This window comes from Carassius carassius, chromosome 6 (assembly GCF_963082965.1).
Source record: "Carassius carassius chromosome 6, fCarCar2.1, whole genome shotgun sequence".
NCBI classification, from domain to species: Eukaryota; Metazoa; Chordata; class Actinopteri; order Cypriniformes; family Cyprinidae; genus Carassius; species Carassius carassius.
The window spans coordinates 26,374,676-26,390,658 of record NC_081760.1 but is presented as its reverse complement, the minus strand read 5'-3'; the positions used below and the strand labels follow the sequence as shown (position 1 = coordinate 26,390,658).

The window sequence follows — 15,983 nt, the reverse complement described above, 5'->3', positions numbered from 1 at the left end:
GATGTTAATTACTGCTGCGCTTGTGATGGCGCTAATGTTAAATGAGGGAGATAAAGAGCAGAGAGCCCACATCACTCTCTGTCTTTGAGCACCATCTTTCCTCTCCCTCCCTCAGACATACTAATAAAAATCAACAGATTTTTGGACCAATAGTCCAACACTGAACTCACGAGACATCACTGTTAGAATCTGTGTGTAACATATCATTTACTAAAAACACCTCAGCAAATAAGTGTGTTTAGCATTTAGCAAGAGTAAGATTTAGTCTTGATAATTTGCAGTATTTTTGTTACTTATATGACAATGTAGGCGTTTAGTAAATTACCTATAAAATGTAGTTTAAATTGGAGGTGAAACCAGATCAAAGCACAAAGCAATTTGTTGTCATACATGGAAGAAAATTAGACTATTAGGCCTAGTTAAATACATTTTAATGCTTTTTTTTAATGCTACACTGTAGAGCTGTGAATCTTTGGGTAGGCAGCAATTAGATTAGATAAACGATTCATAGGTTTTCGATTCAAGAAGACTTTTGCAAATTTAGAATAATTAAATTCGATTCGATTATAATGATTAGATTCTGCATTCAAGTGCATTCACAGGATTATTTAAATGCTTCCCCTAAAATCTTAAAATGCTTAGTCAGGGGGCAAATTACACAGCAGCCTTAGGCCATAGGTTTAAAAAAAATAAAAAATAAATAAAAATAAAAACTTTACATTGTTAGATGCTAGTTTAATGATGCTATGGCATGAAATGGCATACGTAAAAATGTATGTAAGCCAAGATAAAAAAAAAGAGCTTTAAAATGTAAGCTAACATTTTGTCACACCAGGGGCATATCCATCATTTCAGAAGTGACAGAAATGTCAAATACAATAATTTTATGTATGTAACCTATGTATTATCATAATTATAATATATATATATATATATATTTTTTTTTTTTTTTTTTTTTTTTTTTTACAATTAATTCTCTTCTTTTTTATTACTTTTAATTTGCTGTAAGAAATCAAATACACTGCTGGGCAATAATCTTTTTTTTTTTTTCAAAAAAAAAAAAATTCCTAATGGCAATTTCATGATTGTTTTATAGGCTACTACATTTAATTAGCTATTTTAATTTTCTGCACAGAATAAGGTAGAAAATATACTTTATAGTTTCTGTACTGTCATAAATTATGTCAATTAGCACTCTATCATTCATAAATTGTATTTTTTTACGTTTCATCAGTTCATTCTGCTTTTATTCAGTTTAGCTGCAGATATAGCCTGGCACGTCTATGAGAGCGAGATCACTTCTCTTTCAGTGTGAAAACGTACTCGGTTACTAAACGTAACCTCGGTTCTCTCTAGAAGAGCGAACGAGTACTGCGTCTTAGCTAAGACGCTACGAGAAAAGTCTTTTTTCACGAAATACTGAAGCAAAAAATTATCCTTAATTTTGTATTTTTGTAAAGCGCATTTGCAGCAGTACACAGCCATAGGCGAGACGGCTCGTTTCGCTCATTGGCTTGTTCTGCGGCAACTGCACAGCCTACCGAGCGCAGGCTGATGCAACGTCAGACCAATACTTCCCGCCGAAACGGGTGTGGCCCAACCTATAAAAGGAGCTCGAAAAGGCTGACTCACCTGATTTATTTCATCGCCGAAGCGAACCAGAGTGAATCGTACGCACGGCAGAGAACGCAGTACTCGTTCGCTCTTCTAGAGAGAACCGAGGTTACGTTTAGTAACCGAGTACGTTCTCTTACGAGAGCTCTCTCGTACTGCGTCTTAGCTAAGATGCTACGGGAACCCAATGTAAAACACCGTGCGCGCAGGGATCACACACCAATAAACCTGAAGCAACGCCCAGGATTTACAGTGCACAGTCACCTGAGGGACTCACAGAGAGTCCAGGACAGAAAAGGGAAAAAGCCCTTTGTCCTATATCTAGCAGCATCCGTAGATGCGGCAATATGACATCACACAGCCGAGGCAAGGCCTGACCAATGTGGCAATGCGGGTCTTACGCAATACTGCCCATATAACAGTCGGCAGCGCATAGCGCTCGTGAACTCAGAATTCCCCTCAGGGCCCTGATTCGACTATACCGTTCGCTGTCCAAGGTGCTAGAGCCGCAACACAGCTCTGATCGACCTTGAAATGCAGCCGGCCAGACGCCCAGGCTCTGCGCGGCACTCGAGCCTTCAGCCAGAACTGCAGGGGGTGCATGCGGAGCAGGCCCAGCCGCAGAACCAGAGATGCTGAGGCCATGAGACCCAGCATCTTTTGACAGTGTTTGAGCGACACGGTCGCGCCGCAGCGGAAAGAACTCGCTGCGCGCTGAATGCCCATCGCGCGCTGTGGTGACAGCCGCGCCGTCATGGAACACGAGTTTAGAACTATACCCAGAAACAGGATCGTCTGACTGGGGTTCAGCGAACTCTTCGCCCAATTGACACTGAGGCCGAGCTTCTCAAGGCTCCGCTCGTGATCGGGCCAGAACCAGCCAGTCGTCCAAATAATTCAGCACTCGTATGCCTCTGAGTCTGAGAGGAGCGAGCACTGCATCCATGCACCTCGTAAACGTACGAGGAGCTACGGACAAGCCGAATGGCAGGACTGTAAACTGGTATGCCTGGCCCTCGAAGGCGAATCTCAAATATCGCCTGTGGTTTGACGCTATCTGTATTTGAAAATACGCGTCCTTCAGATCTATTGACATGAACCAGTCCCTCTCTGCGAATCTGCGCGAGGAGCTTCCTGGTCGTGAGCATTTTGAAACTGCGTTTCATCAATGCCTTGTTCAGCTGTCTTAGATCCAGTATGGGCCTTAGACCCCCGTCTCTCTTGGGCACCAGAAAGTATCTGCTGTACAGCCCCCCCTCGCTTTGAGCTTGAGACACAGGCTCTACAGCCCCTTTGCTCAACAGTTTTGATATTTCGGCCCGAAGTATGTGTGCTACTTCTGTTTTGACCGTAGTTTCGACTCGCGCTGCAAAGCGCGGAGGGCGTCGAGAAAACTGTAGCGAGTAGCCTCTCTTTATAATGCCTAGCACCCAATCCGAAACCCATGGAAGCGCTGACCATGCATCTGCATGAATGGCTAAGGGCTTGATGCGAAGCGCGCTCTGTTGACTGGGCAACGGCGGCGCTCGAGTGTGCTGCGCATCTTTTTGTGAAACATCTGGGTAGCCGTGATAACGGCTTTTGTGTGCAGGCAAGCGGGCACTCGTGCAGGCTTGCGCATTGCAGAAGACACTGAGGCAGTCACAACTCTTGGAACTGCAACAGCGGCGCGCTTGGGTGAGAGCTCGGCCGCAGCGCAACTCGAACACCGGCGCTTTCCCAGCAGTGCTAGGATGCTTTCGGGGCTTCTGGCTTCACCGCAATCCTCTGCCGCGGCTCCCGCGGCACGGGGCGACGGCTTGAAGAGCAAGAACGGGGTCCAGAGCTGCGTTGCTGACGCTGTCGCGATGACGCAGCAGGAGGCGGTGGGCGTGACTGAGAGCTCTGTAGGGCCGGTCTAGAGTGGCTAGCTGCAGAACTGGAGCGCTTCGGCAAGAAGTGCTTGAACGCCTGCGAAGCTTTCTGGTCCTCAGCGAATCTCTCCACAAACTCGTTGACGGAAGATCCAAAGAGGCCGGCAGGAGTTAGCGGTGCGTCAAGGAACGCAGCGCGCTCAGACTCCTTGATGTCAGAAAGCGTCAGCCACAAATGCCTCTCAGCCACCGTAGCGGAAGCCATAACCCGTCCCATGGCCTGTGCAGCTACTTAGTAGCGCGGAGGGAGAGATCCGAAGCACTCCTCAGATCCGCGAGACAGGTCGCTTCAGGTCCCATCTCATCCAGCTTGCGGAGAAGATCGCCCTGGAAAATCTGTAGCGTAGCCATGGTGTGTAGCGCAGACGCAGCCTGCCCAGCAGCAGAGAATATCCGTGCGAGCAGCGATGACGTCATGCGGCAGGCTTTGGATGGCAACGCCGCCTTAGTCCGCCGTCCAGCAGAGGGCGGGCAAAGGTGCGCTGCTATAGCCTGTTCCACCGGCGGAAGTGACAGGTACCCTCTATTCTTAGCACCGTCCAGTGTGGAGAATGCTGGCGAAACAGATGAGCGGATTCTCGCCGAGAATGGAGCGTCCCAAGCTTTCGCCACTTCTTTGTGAAGCTCAGGAAGAAAAGGGGCGTGCTTTGAGCTTGAGGAAGTGCGCTCATCCGGAAGATAGCTACCATCCAGCCGGGAACGTGAAGGGGGCGCTGGTGCAGACCACTCGAGGCCGAGGCTCGCCGCGGCCAGCGAGAGTACACGCATCAGCTCCTTATCGATATCCCCCCGTCTGCTGGGCCTCTGAGCAGCGCGCGCGAGATTCACGGAGCTCGCCCAACCCTCACTGCCCGAAGCAAGCAGAGAGCACGTGTCTTCTTCCTCCGACGAGGGCCTGAGATCCACTTCCTCAGATGACGCGTCGGCAAGCAGCGGACGCTGAGCATCGTGAAGCGATGCAGGGGAGGTCGGCGAAGCGGAGGGAACCGGCGAGCTCGGCCGCGCTGGAGGCGGTTCTGGCGGTTTTCGAGCTCCTTTTATAGGTTGGGCCACACCCGTTTCGGCGGGAAGTGGCAAGAAGGGCGTGAAGCGCCCTTATTGGTCTGATGTTGCATCAGCCTGCGCTCGATAGGCTGTGCAGTTGCCGCAGAACAAGCCAATGAGCGAACGAGCCGTCTTGCCTATGGCTGTGTACTGCTGCAAATGCGCTTTACAAAAATACAAAATTAAGGATAATTTTTTGCTTCAGTATTTCGTGAAAAGAGACTTTTCCCGTAGCGTCTTAGCTAAGACGCAGTACGAGAGAGCTCTCGTAAGAGAACTTCTTTCTCATTTTCACAAATTAAATGCTATAGTAGCTATTTCAACGGATGATGATTCTGAAAGAAAATATGTTTCAAACTTTAGTTAGTGTGTAATGTTGTTGTTCGAGTATAAATAATATCTGTAAAATTCTAAAGCTCAAAGTTCAATGCCAAGCGAGATATTTTATTTAACAGAATTCCTCTCCATCAGCGGATGATGAATCTGAAAGAAAATATGTTTCAAACTTTAGTTAGTGTGTAATGTTGTTGTTAGAGTATAAATAATATCTGTAAAATTCTAAAGCTCAAAGTTCAATGCCAAGCGAGATATTTTATTTAACAGAATTCGCCTACATCGAACGACCAGTTTGGACTACATCTACTTCCTGTAGTAATGAGGTCACTAAAACCGTTTTTTTTTTTTTTTTTGACTAACCTCAAACCCACAACCTCTGTCAGAGGAGGGGGAAGAGTTGCGTTCGAAGAGTGCTTTTGTCGCCATGTCGTCGAAATGCTGTTATTTTCATCTCGGAGTCCAATCATCTTTGTTTGGCCTTCCCAGGGACGCTGTACTTGGAGATTAATGGTTACAATTTATGTTTAACTCTGTTCCCGAAAATTATAAATCAACATGTAAAACTATGTACAGCACATTTTGCTGAGGACAGCTTGCTCAATCTCAATCAGTTTAATGCCGGATTCGCACAAAGATTATTCTTGAAAGATGGAGCAGTTCCCTCTTTGCCTGGAGAAGGCCTTGTTTATGGACCACAACCGGTAAGTTTATTTTATTATTTAAGTTGGTGCGTTTAACAGTTTCTGTAATTTATTACACAAAGGGCAATGCTGTTTAGCTTTGTTAACTAGATGTTAGGGCTGTGCAAAAAACTGAATGAGATTTTCATGCGCATCCCATCAGTAAAGGCGTTCTGTGATTAGAAGTACATCTCCAGCACGTGCGTTCAGATCAGGATTGCCAGGTTTTCAAAACAAATCCTGCCCACTTGCTTCTCAAAACTAGCCAATTGCGTTTCCAGGAGGGTAACGTGCACTAAGCTGGTGTCGAATCACAACACAGGAACTGCTGGCACAATCAGAACTCGTTACGTATTTCTGAAGGAGGGACTTTATAGAACAAGGAAGTCATCAGCCTGTTTTTAGCAACCAAGTGTAAACTATGACCAGTCCTTATTTATTTATTTTCTAACGAACTACTTTGGAAAAGGTGACGTTTACATGTAAATTAGTTGTAAGCATTTTGCTTTATTACGTCTTGACAGTGATTGTTTTTATATTTAATGAATTAATAGGATAAGCAAAATTCACAAACTGCTTCTCTGCATTTGTTTAAAATTTATCGTCAGTATTTTGCTCCCAGATCACGTGGGCAGAGTTCTTTTAACTGTGTATGTGGATGACCGTCAGCCACCACTGAAGACCATTTTTGACCCGGGAAAAATCCTGAATGTGTAACATTTTACCAGATTTAGTCCTATTAACCTTTACTGGGTCCTTAACAAACAATGTTGTTTCACATTATGTTTAATGTTTTTATAAAATTATTGTGCACCCATGATGTTTCTAGAAACATTTGCTGCTGAATTATCCACTCTTCTAGTTTATAGTAATATTTTTTGTCATAGATTATGATTATATATTTTTTCATTAAAATGAAGTTGTCCATATTTAGCCGATTGTGTTTAACACACACAAGAGTTTGATCAGGTCAACACATAGAAGTATAGAAATTCTACATTGATTTAAAATGAAATAAAAAAACCTGTGCTGGTATCAGATCGGATCGGAGATACTCAGAGATTGGATCGGCTCTGAAAATGGTATCGTGCCTATTTCAAATGGCTAAGAAAATCAAGGTGGAACACAGTGAAAAATATGGAAATGTTATTTAAGATGTGATTATCAGATTGCTGTACCTTAACATCTACAATGTAAAATCCTAAAGCATAATTTAATTTGTATCTTATTCTTTATAATCGGTTGTGCTGTTGTTTGTTATTTGTTCTTATTTACTGACTGTTCACTTGTCTTTAATAATGATTGAACTTTATAGTTGTCAGGCTAGTAGTTTTTTCTGTTCTATCAAAATTGAAATCGAGAATTTGTAAAATTGAACTGAAATCTAAAATATTGGTTATTATAATAGTGATTATTTATTAGAATATAAGAGAACATAGATCAAGAACAATGTTAAAGGCAACTATTGTATTATTATTATTTTATTTTATTTTTTTTGTGGCAAGGCCAGCGAAAATATTGGCAGGGCAAGTAATGATTTGAACGAATGACCCGACCGGGCCGGTAGAAAAAATCTATAGCGTTGAGCCCTGGTCATTGTTGGTAATTTGAGTTTATTTTACTGTTGAATATGCATTTCAATTTAATTTCTAATTTCATAAGCCCGCCAGAAAGAGATCAGACATGGTAGCCCTCATTAGGCAACCTTATCTATGCAAAATAAAAAAAAGCTTTTTTGGGAGGCTGATGACATGACCGGAGACATACAATTAGTTGCTTTAGCAATAAAACCTTTTTAATGAGGGAACAATATTGAGAGCACCAATAATTCCCTCAAACGTTCAACACTCCTCTGACTCTGAAAATGAACAAGTTAATAACAGGAACCCAGACTCATTATTTGTCCAATTAGGTTTTTTTTTTTCAAGACTAGAGGCAGAGGTAAAACATGCAAGTGTTGAAGGAAAAAAAACTAAACGTACCAACTGGTCGAGGGAAGGCTGACGATCATCCTTCTCCACAGTGCGTTTGCAGTCGGAGCAGACGTACAGAGGCAACTGAAGGGCGCTGGAAGATTTGGGTGACTGGGCTGTCCCATTCTGACTGGATCTTCCTATGTCATAAGAGACAGTGTCCTTGCGCTCACTGCGACACAGCAGGCAACGGTCCCCAGTGGTGTAAGGGGCCCTCTGGTTCACCCCGAATGTGAACGGGGTCTGAGTGAAAGACAACGAAACATAAACTGTGAGAAACCAGCTTTCACTTCTATTACAGTCGTGGCCAAAAGTTTTGAGAATTACATAAATATTGGAAATTGGAAAAGTTGCTATTATAAAAAGTTACGTTTTTTTAATAGCAATTTGAATATACTCCAGAATGTTATGAAGAGTGATCAGATGAATTGCATAGTCCTTCTTTGCCATGAAAATTAACTTAATCCCAAAAAAACCTTTCCACTGCATTTCATTGCTGTCATTAAAGGACCTGCTGAGATCATTTCAGTAATCGTCTTGTTAACTCAGGTGAGAATGTTGACGAGCACACGGCTGGAGATCATTATGTCAGGCTGATTGGGTTAGAATGGCAGACTTGACATGTTAAAAGGAGGGTGATGCTTGAAATCATTGTTCTTCCATTGTTAACCATGGTGACCTGCCCAGAAACGCGTGCAGCCATCATTGCGTTGCATAAAAATGGCTTCACAGGCAAGGATATTGTGGCTACTAAGATTGCACCTAAATCAACAATTTATAGGATCATCAAGAACTTCAAGGAAAGAGGTTCAATTCTTGTAAAGAAGGCTTCAGGGCGTCCAAGAAAGTCCAGCAAGCGCCAGGATCGTCTCCTAAAGAGGATTCAGCTGTGGGATCGGAGTGCCACCAGTGCAGAGCTTGCTCAGGAATGGCAGCAGGCAGGTGTGAGCGCATCTGCACGCACAGTGAGGCCAAGACTTTTGGAAGATGGCCTGGTGTCAAGAAGGGCAGCAAAGAAGCCACTTCTCTCCAAAAAAAACATCAGGGACAGATTGATCTTCTGCAGAAAGTATAGTGAATGGACTGCTGAGGACTGGGGCAAAGTCATATTCTCCGATGAAGCCCCTTTCCAATTTTTTGGGGCATCTGGAAAAAGGCTTGTCCGGAGAAGAAAAGGTGAGCGCTACCATCAGTCCTGTGTCATGCCAACAGTAAAGCATCCTGACACCATTCATGTGTGGGGTTGCTTCTCATCCAAGGGAGTGGGCTCACTCACAATTCTGCCCAAAAACACAGCCATGAATAAAGAGTGGTACCAAAACACCCTCCAACAGCAACTTCTTCCAACAATCCAACAACAGTTTGGTGAAGAACAATGCATTTTCCAGCACGATGGAGCACCGTGCTATAAGGCAAAAGTGAAAAGAAGTGGCTCGGGGACCAGAATGTTGAAATTTTGGGTCCATGGCCTGGAAACTCCCCAGATCTTAATCCCATTGAGAACTTGTGGTCAATCCTCAAGAGGCGGGTGGACAAACAAAAACCCACCAATTCTGACAAACTCCAAGAAGTGATTATGAAAGAATGGGTTGCTATCAGTCAGGATTTGGCCCAGAAGTTGATTGAGAGCATGCCAAGGCGAATTGCAGAGGTCCTGGAAAAGAAGGGCCAACACTGCAAATACTGACTCTTTGCATAAATGTCATGTAATTGTCGATAAAAGTCTTTGAAACGTATGAAGTGCTTGTAATTATATTTCAGTACATCACAGAAACAACTGAAACAAAGTTCTAAAAGCAGTTTAGCAGCAAACTTTTTGAAAACTAATATTTATGTAATTCTCAAAACTTTTGGCCACGACTGTAGAAACGTAAAATGCCCATACAGAATATACTCAAATTGCACTAACGGCCATCCGCCACAGGAGATCAATGGATCAACACAAGAATATGCTTCAAAACAGTAACCCAACTTAAACCGGAGCAGACTTTCAGGAAATCACAGCTGTGCTTCCACACAGAGGAAATGCAAATACGGCAGAGTGCTGTAGAAATGTTGCAAAGTGAGAGATTTGCCTGTTACCTGAAGGACTCCTGAGAAGTCAGCGTTTACTGGCCCTTCTGAAAACTGTGGAGCACCATTCACTGGGACCTGAAGTGAAAGATGGCCATAGATCAACTCTCCAAAGCTGCAAGGTTATAAACTTATTACAATAATGTAATTAGATACACTCTGTTGTTTACAACTTCAGCTCAAAGCTAAAAGAGTGCCACCTAAATGCACTACTCAGCTCCCAACTCACAAAGAAAAAGCCTTTGGCAAAACCATGCAGAAGAGTTAAATCAGTTCACTGGATAAAGGCTGACTCTGAGTTAGGGCTGGACGATATGGCCAAAGTTTATCACAATATATTACTTCATTTCAGTCGATATGATATAATTCTGATATCAATATGAACAATATTAAAAAAGCCTCCGAAAAACTGCCTAGAACACCCACAATGGATGTCTTTACTTATAAACTTCTAAAAAATGAATTTGCCAAATCTATGAAACGTCCTCCTATAAAACTATACAATATTTTCTAAATAAAAATGGTACAATGTTCCCATTTTATTTGTATTTACATTTACATTTATGCATTTAGCAGACGCTTTTATCCAAAGCAACTTACAATTGCTATATATGTCAAAGGTCGCATGCCTCTGGAGCAACTAGGGGTTAAGTGTCTTGCTCAGGGACACATTGGTGTCGCACAGTGGATTCGAACCAGGGTCTCTCACACCAAAGGCATGAGTCTTATCCACTGCTCCAACACCACCCCCCTATTTGGCTTCCATACAACCAAGAAATGTGAAATCACTGTCAAATAAACATAAGACTCTCAGACACACCTTATTATATTAATATCTTTCCATTTAAACTATAATATAAGCTGATTATTCTTATAGACTGAAATTAAAGTGCTTCAGCCAGGATAAAGAATATGAAAAGCGTTCAGAGTTGCTACAGAAAACACCCGCACCTCATTTTGATTTCGTCAAAGCCTTTTTGGAAAATCTATTTGTGAAGGTAAAATGTTGATACTGTGGTGGGCCGCCACAAATAAATCAATGCATGGGAAACACTGGTAATATATATTGACATATCAGAAATGTGTTTAAAAATCATATCAATGTTATTGAAAAAAAAAATCAGCGATATTGAACTTGAATTATTGTCCAGCCTTACCCCGAATGAACCCTAATAGAAGTAGAACACCTATTTTTAATATAATATACTATTAAAATAAGGCAAATCAATAATGATTTGAATTCCAATAGCTTTCATTTTTACTTTTGCACAATAAGCAGTAACAAAGATTTCATCATGTAAAGTGCTGAGTTGCCACTTGATCCCTATTCCAAAATGTGGAACATGAAAAAAAAAAAAAAACTAGGAAACCACAGAGTATTTTCCTTCCTGTGTTCCAGCCATAATTAATATGTTAAATGTTGTAATTTAATATAGCCGTCAAGACAAAGCAACTTCTCAGATGATCTTAAAGGGATAGTTAACCCAATCTAAATCTGTCATTAAATGCTCACCCTCACATTGTTCCATTCCCCTAAGACTTTCATTCATCCTTGGAAAACAGTTGAAGATATTTTAAATGAAACATTGAAAACTGAAGCGTAGGTAAAGAAAATATATATGGTTATTCTTGAGGGGGTGGGGGGGGGGGGGTTATTGGCAAACAAAAATCATTCCCGTCACTTCAGAAAATTCAAATTGAACCACTGGAGTAACATGGACTAGGCTACTTCCATGATCTTTTCACTTCCTTTCTGGGCTTTCGAAGTGAAAGTTACTAAGGCTGTCAATGGATGGACAGAAACCTCTTGAATTTCATTTAAAGTATCTTCAATTGAATTCAAACGATGATCGAAAGTCTTAGTGGATTGAAAAAAACATGACCGAATTTTCATTTTTTGGTGAACTATCACGTTAATTTTGATAATAAAACATATATATAACTAATTAGCGAAAGCTTGTAAATAATGTAACAGCAGGTTATCAGCAATTCAATAAATCAATGCTAACAAGAATAAAGGCAGCAATATCAAATCTCAAAAAAATAAAACAGCATTGCTTGTAGGGCTGCAACTAACGATTATTTTGATAATCGATTAATCTGTCGATTATTTTTACGATTAATCGGTTCATGTACTTATATTTTAGTTTTTTCCATTCTTCCCCAAGTAAATTATTAATAAATGGTCTTTATCCTTCAGCATAGATTTTTAAGAGATTTTAACCTTTTTGTCATATCCTCATCAAAAATATACCTGGAGTTGTTTTATTGTGTTAGTAATCCTTTGTCGAACTCTTCTGGAATCAAAACACTGACCCATACTCTAGCAAATTTCACAAGTAGATTTCAAATAATGTTTTCACCATGGCAGTCCTTAGAGCTACTAAAGTAGTTTAACATCCCGAACAAAGCTTATTAAGGAATCTTTCAGAACGTATTTTCACGAAGAATAAGGATAAAACAGAATAAAATTGCAGTGCATTGTATTTTTTATTTACTGGGAAACAGCTTTTTAGCTTTTGCTGTGAAATTGTAAACAATCCTTCGAATAAAGTGCCAGTGGCATGAAACCTGAATGGAACTCATTTAAAGTAAAATCCATCAGAAGGTTGTCCAGAAAAAAAAAATTGGACACACACAAAAAAACCTGCTGTGTGAAAAAGAGCAGTGAATACTTAGAAAAAAAAGTGCATTTCAAATATCTTTAAACATTTACCTCTCTCATTCAGTCATAATTAGGCTGCACGACTGAATTTTGAACTGGTAAACGACAAACTGATCACAGAACATGTTTGTAAAGCTTTAAATGTTAACTGTTAAAAAGCAATGTTATCAGCTTTTACGACTAAACATTTGCAAACAACATTGTACTGGAGAATATGCACAAATGAAAGTCTTAGGGGCCGTTCACAAATCGCGCCTAAAAACGCGTGGAGAACGCTAGGCGCACCGCTTTCTCCTTCTTTCCAAAGCGCTCGTGCAGAAGCGCCCCTGAGGCGTCTGCCTTTGCTAAGCAACCATGACGTGCTCTCTCCTTGAAGACGCGGAAATTTCAGCAAAGGATAAATGGATTTGCAGCTCAAAAAACCGCTTGCAGTAGCTCTGCTACTAAATTTATTTCAAAATGGAAATCCATATACAACTATGATCAGCTGTTCCTTTCATCTTGACTGAGCTTTTAACGTTAAGGGAAAGGATGAAGCTGATTGGTTAGTTCTTGTCACATGACCCGCGATGCGCTTGCAGCATTCTGAAAAGTTGAGATGTTTTTAACTCGATGCGGTGCGGTGTTGGAAATAGCGAACTTGAGCGCGCAAAAGACGCGATATGTGAACGTCCCCTTAAACAGTTCAGTAGTGCAGAGTTTACAGGTTACTCTTCTTTATTGAAGGCTCAAAGTAAAGTACTCCCACATCCTGCTGAATGCTGCAGAGACGCTGTTCGGGAAGCACGTGACATAAAACAAGGCCAGCTATTGGCTATTCGCTACTTCTCCTGCTGTACTGGCTGAGTAAAACCTCCGGTGGCTCATTACTGCCACACTTTGGTCACCGCAGATTTGAAATATGCACGAAATGAGCCGCTTACGGCAAATACAAGTTATTTAGCAACGAATCGATGACTAAATTAGTTGACAACTATTTTAATAATCGATTTTAATCGATTAAATCGATTCGTTGTTTCAGCTCTAATTGCTTGTATTGTTTATAGCTACGGTGTGGAATTTTTCCATGTTAATGCTTCTCTATATCTTAGCTTGATATGCAGAGACAAAATAATTCAAGCTAACTGTTTGATTAGTCAAACACTGATTGGTTGACTCGAGCACATTAACAGACACACTGGCTTAACCAATGGGTGTCTGTCCAACCAGGGGCAAAGAAACTTAGGAAATCTGTTTCGAAAAATAAATAAATAAACGATACACTTACAAATAACAAATATTGTCAGTTTTATAAGGAAAAGGAGAATGTGATTTCTTGATTGCCTGCTAAAATCTAACCCTAACAAAAATGTCCCAATTCCAAGCTCTCAGCTGACTCTGTCTGTCAATTCGCATCAAAATGTTCTTCTATAATCAGTCTTATTTATGATCAAATCGATTTGATGCAATATTCAATTCATATAAGACCGAAACACTAACATTTCTAACTGTCTGTGATTTCTCACTAACGACATGGTCACAACATTTTGCCCACTGGTGGCTGAAATCGCATTAACCAGAACCAGTGCAAGCAAAAGAGCTGTAATTCAGTCCAGCGATGCAATGGCCTCTTTAGCTTGCTTATTTCAACACAGACTGATACTCTTGTTAAGCTACAGATGTGGTTTCCCTGGAAACAAGAGGTATACCAGCAGAAAGAATACGTCTCTGACAAAGCCCTGAACACTGGACCCTGTGCTGCGAGTGGCCTGTTCATCCCCTGACACTTCTTCAGCTGGACACCATCAACACACGACAGCAAGGCAGCTGAGAAACTGAGGTAAGAAGGTGTGTATATTAATATGGAACACGTTAAGAAATAACTGTGCTGATGTAAAGACATTACCTCATATTACATTTGTGTCCAAAGCACAAACTTCGCACAAGACTCGATTCAAAACCACTGACAGACGTAATTAAGGGTTTGTTGACATTTAGCGTCGACTATTTTCAAGCACTTCCGGTATGTTCCTACTTTGACACCGCTGTTGGAGTTCAGAAGGGCAATTATTTAGCCAATTTTGCTTAATAATAATAACAAGCAAATCCACTTTTAAATTACGAATAAATTGGACATGGTTAAAAGTTAGTAAATGTGTAAACTGGATAATTTGAACACACTTCTGGTCACAGGTCTGTCTATATCTAACGTTAACGTACGTGGTGACATTACTGTGGATCGCGGGGTGATAGTGATATTTCCAGCATAAAAACCGCATTTATTCCTCTTTTTATGTGAGAACTTTAACACAATAATATATCTATTGAAATACATATGTAAACACATCAGCTAACACTGGACATCGCTTGACAAGTTAACGTTAGCTTTACATCACTCTGAGCAGCACAAATCACTCAAACATCCACATCTACAGCATAAAATCACTTTAAATACGCTTTGCACACCTCTTTACTATTTTCCTCCCATGTTTCTGTGATCAGACCAGGAACTGTTTAAGATTAAAGCTCTAGATCAGTAAAGCTGAGCTCAGGCTCTATGTAAATGTGTGCTCAGCTACAGGAGTTCTCCTGAGCCTCCGATATCATGGGATCTGGACTAAACTACAGTGTATTTAAGCTCTGATCCAGCATTAACCGCCTCGCATGCCCCAGGTGCCGCTCACCTCTCTGTTGAGGCTCGGGATGGTGCTCGGGTCTCCGTGTGCGGAGCCGCTGGATGGTGTTGGCGGAGCTCCGGCCTTCCCTGCGCCGCCGCCCCGCTTATTCTTCCTGCGCTTCGCTCCGCGTTTAGCGTCTGTAGGACTCATTTCTACCCCACGAAATACACAGACAACGCTCCGTCTACAAACAGCGGGGTCTCGGGTGCAATGCCAGACTCTGGCGCTGCGAATACGGGTAAAATGTACTGTATTTGAGAGATATAATCTAAGAGACTGCCGACTTGCTCACAGTATAGCAGACTTCAAATTCCAATATGGCCGACCCAAGAGGAATAGGCCAATGGCGTTTACGCCATGACGTAATAGCGTATGATGTGCTTAGGGCTTATGGGAAATTTAGTTTTATTTTCGAGGTTTTTTATTATTATTATTATTATTATTATTATTATTACTCCTTGGTTAGATGTTGTGTCTGTGTTGGTGCTGGAAGATTGTTAAAACAATAAATGCGAGCATAAACGGATAATGAAGCTCTTTGTTATTCTATTTATGCTGCTGTCTTGCTCTATTTTTTATAACTTTTTATAAGTTCTCTCTCGTCCCACTAATTCAAGTCTCTTACAAGTGTGTTGGGTTTCTGGTCAAGGTTTTTTTTTCTTTCTTTCTTTCTTTCTGTCTTTCTTTTTATTTTATTGAGGTATTTTTTTTCTTACTAATATTTTAAAATTCCCATTGCTCTCCGAGGCCATGTTTTTAAACGCAGTAATACTTTCAGTCATTAGGTGGCGCTAACTAGCTATTCAAACTTGTGTTGAGGTAAAATATCAGGCGAAATATCCAGTTTAGATTTCAATATGGGTCATTATTATACAATATTTCACAGCTCATTCTAATCAGTATACAGTATTCTTTATTGTTATTTGTATCTGTTAATGAAGTCTATTACGATAACAGTGTTAAAAAATATATAGTGCTATTATATTAAATGTAAATGAAATAAAAAATGTGAAACTTTTTGTAGTTAA

At 41.2% G+C, this 15,983-nt stretch overlaps 1 protein-coding gene across 2 annotated transcripts in view; it reads right to left on the bottom strand.

Annotated features, from left to right (window-relative positions):
• Nucleotides 1–15,301, bottom strand: part of LOC132142551 (protein FAM193A-like) — a 43,317-nt gene extending 28,016 nt beyond the window's left edge. The window contains exons 1-3 of one of the 2 annotated variants that reach the window (XM_059552504.1): nt 14,962–15,301; nt 9,643–9,711; nt 7,570–7,803 (exon numbers count right to left, since the gene is read on the bottom strand). In XM_059552504.1, the coding sequence (XP_059408487.1) occupies nt 7,570–7,803; nt 9,643–9,711; nt 14,962–15,105 (447 nt within the window). In that variant the 5' untranslated portion in view covers nt 15,106–15,301. The remainder of the gene's footprint in view (nt 1–7,569; nt 7,804–9,642; nt 9,712–14,961) is intronic. The other variant, XM_059552506.1, reaches the window with a different exon arrangement.
• Nucleotides 15,302–15,983: the final 682 nt, after the last annotated feature.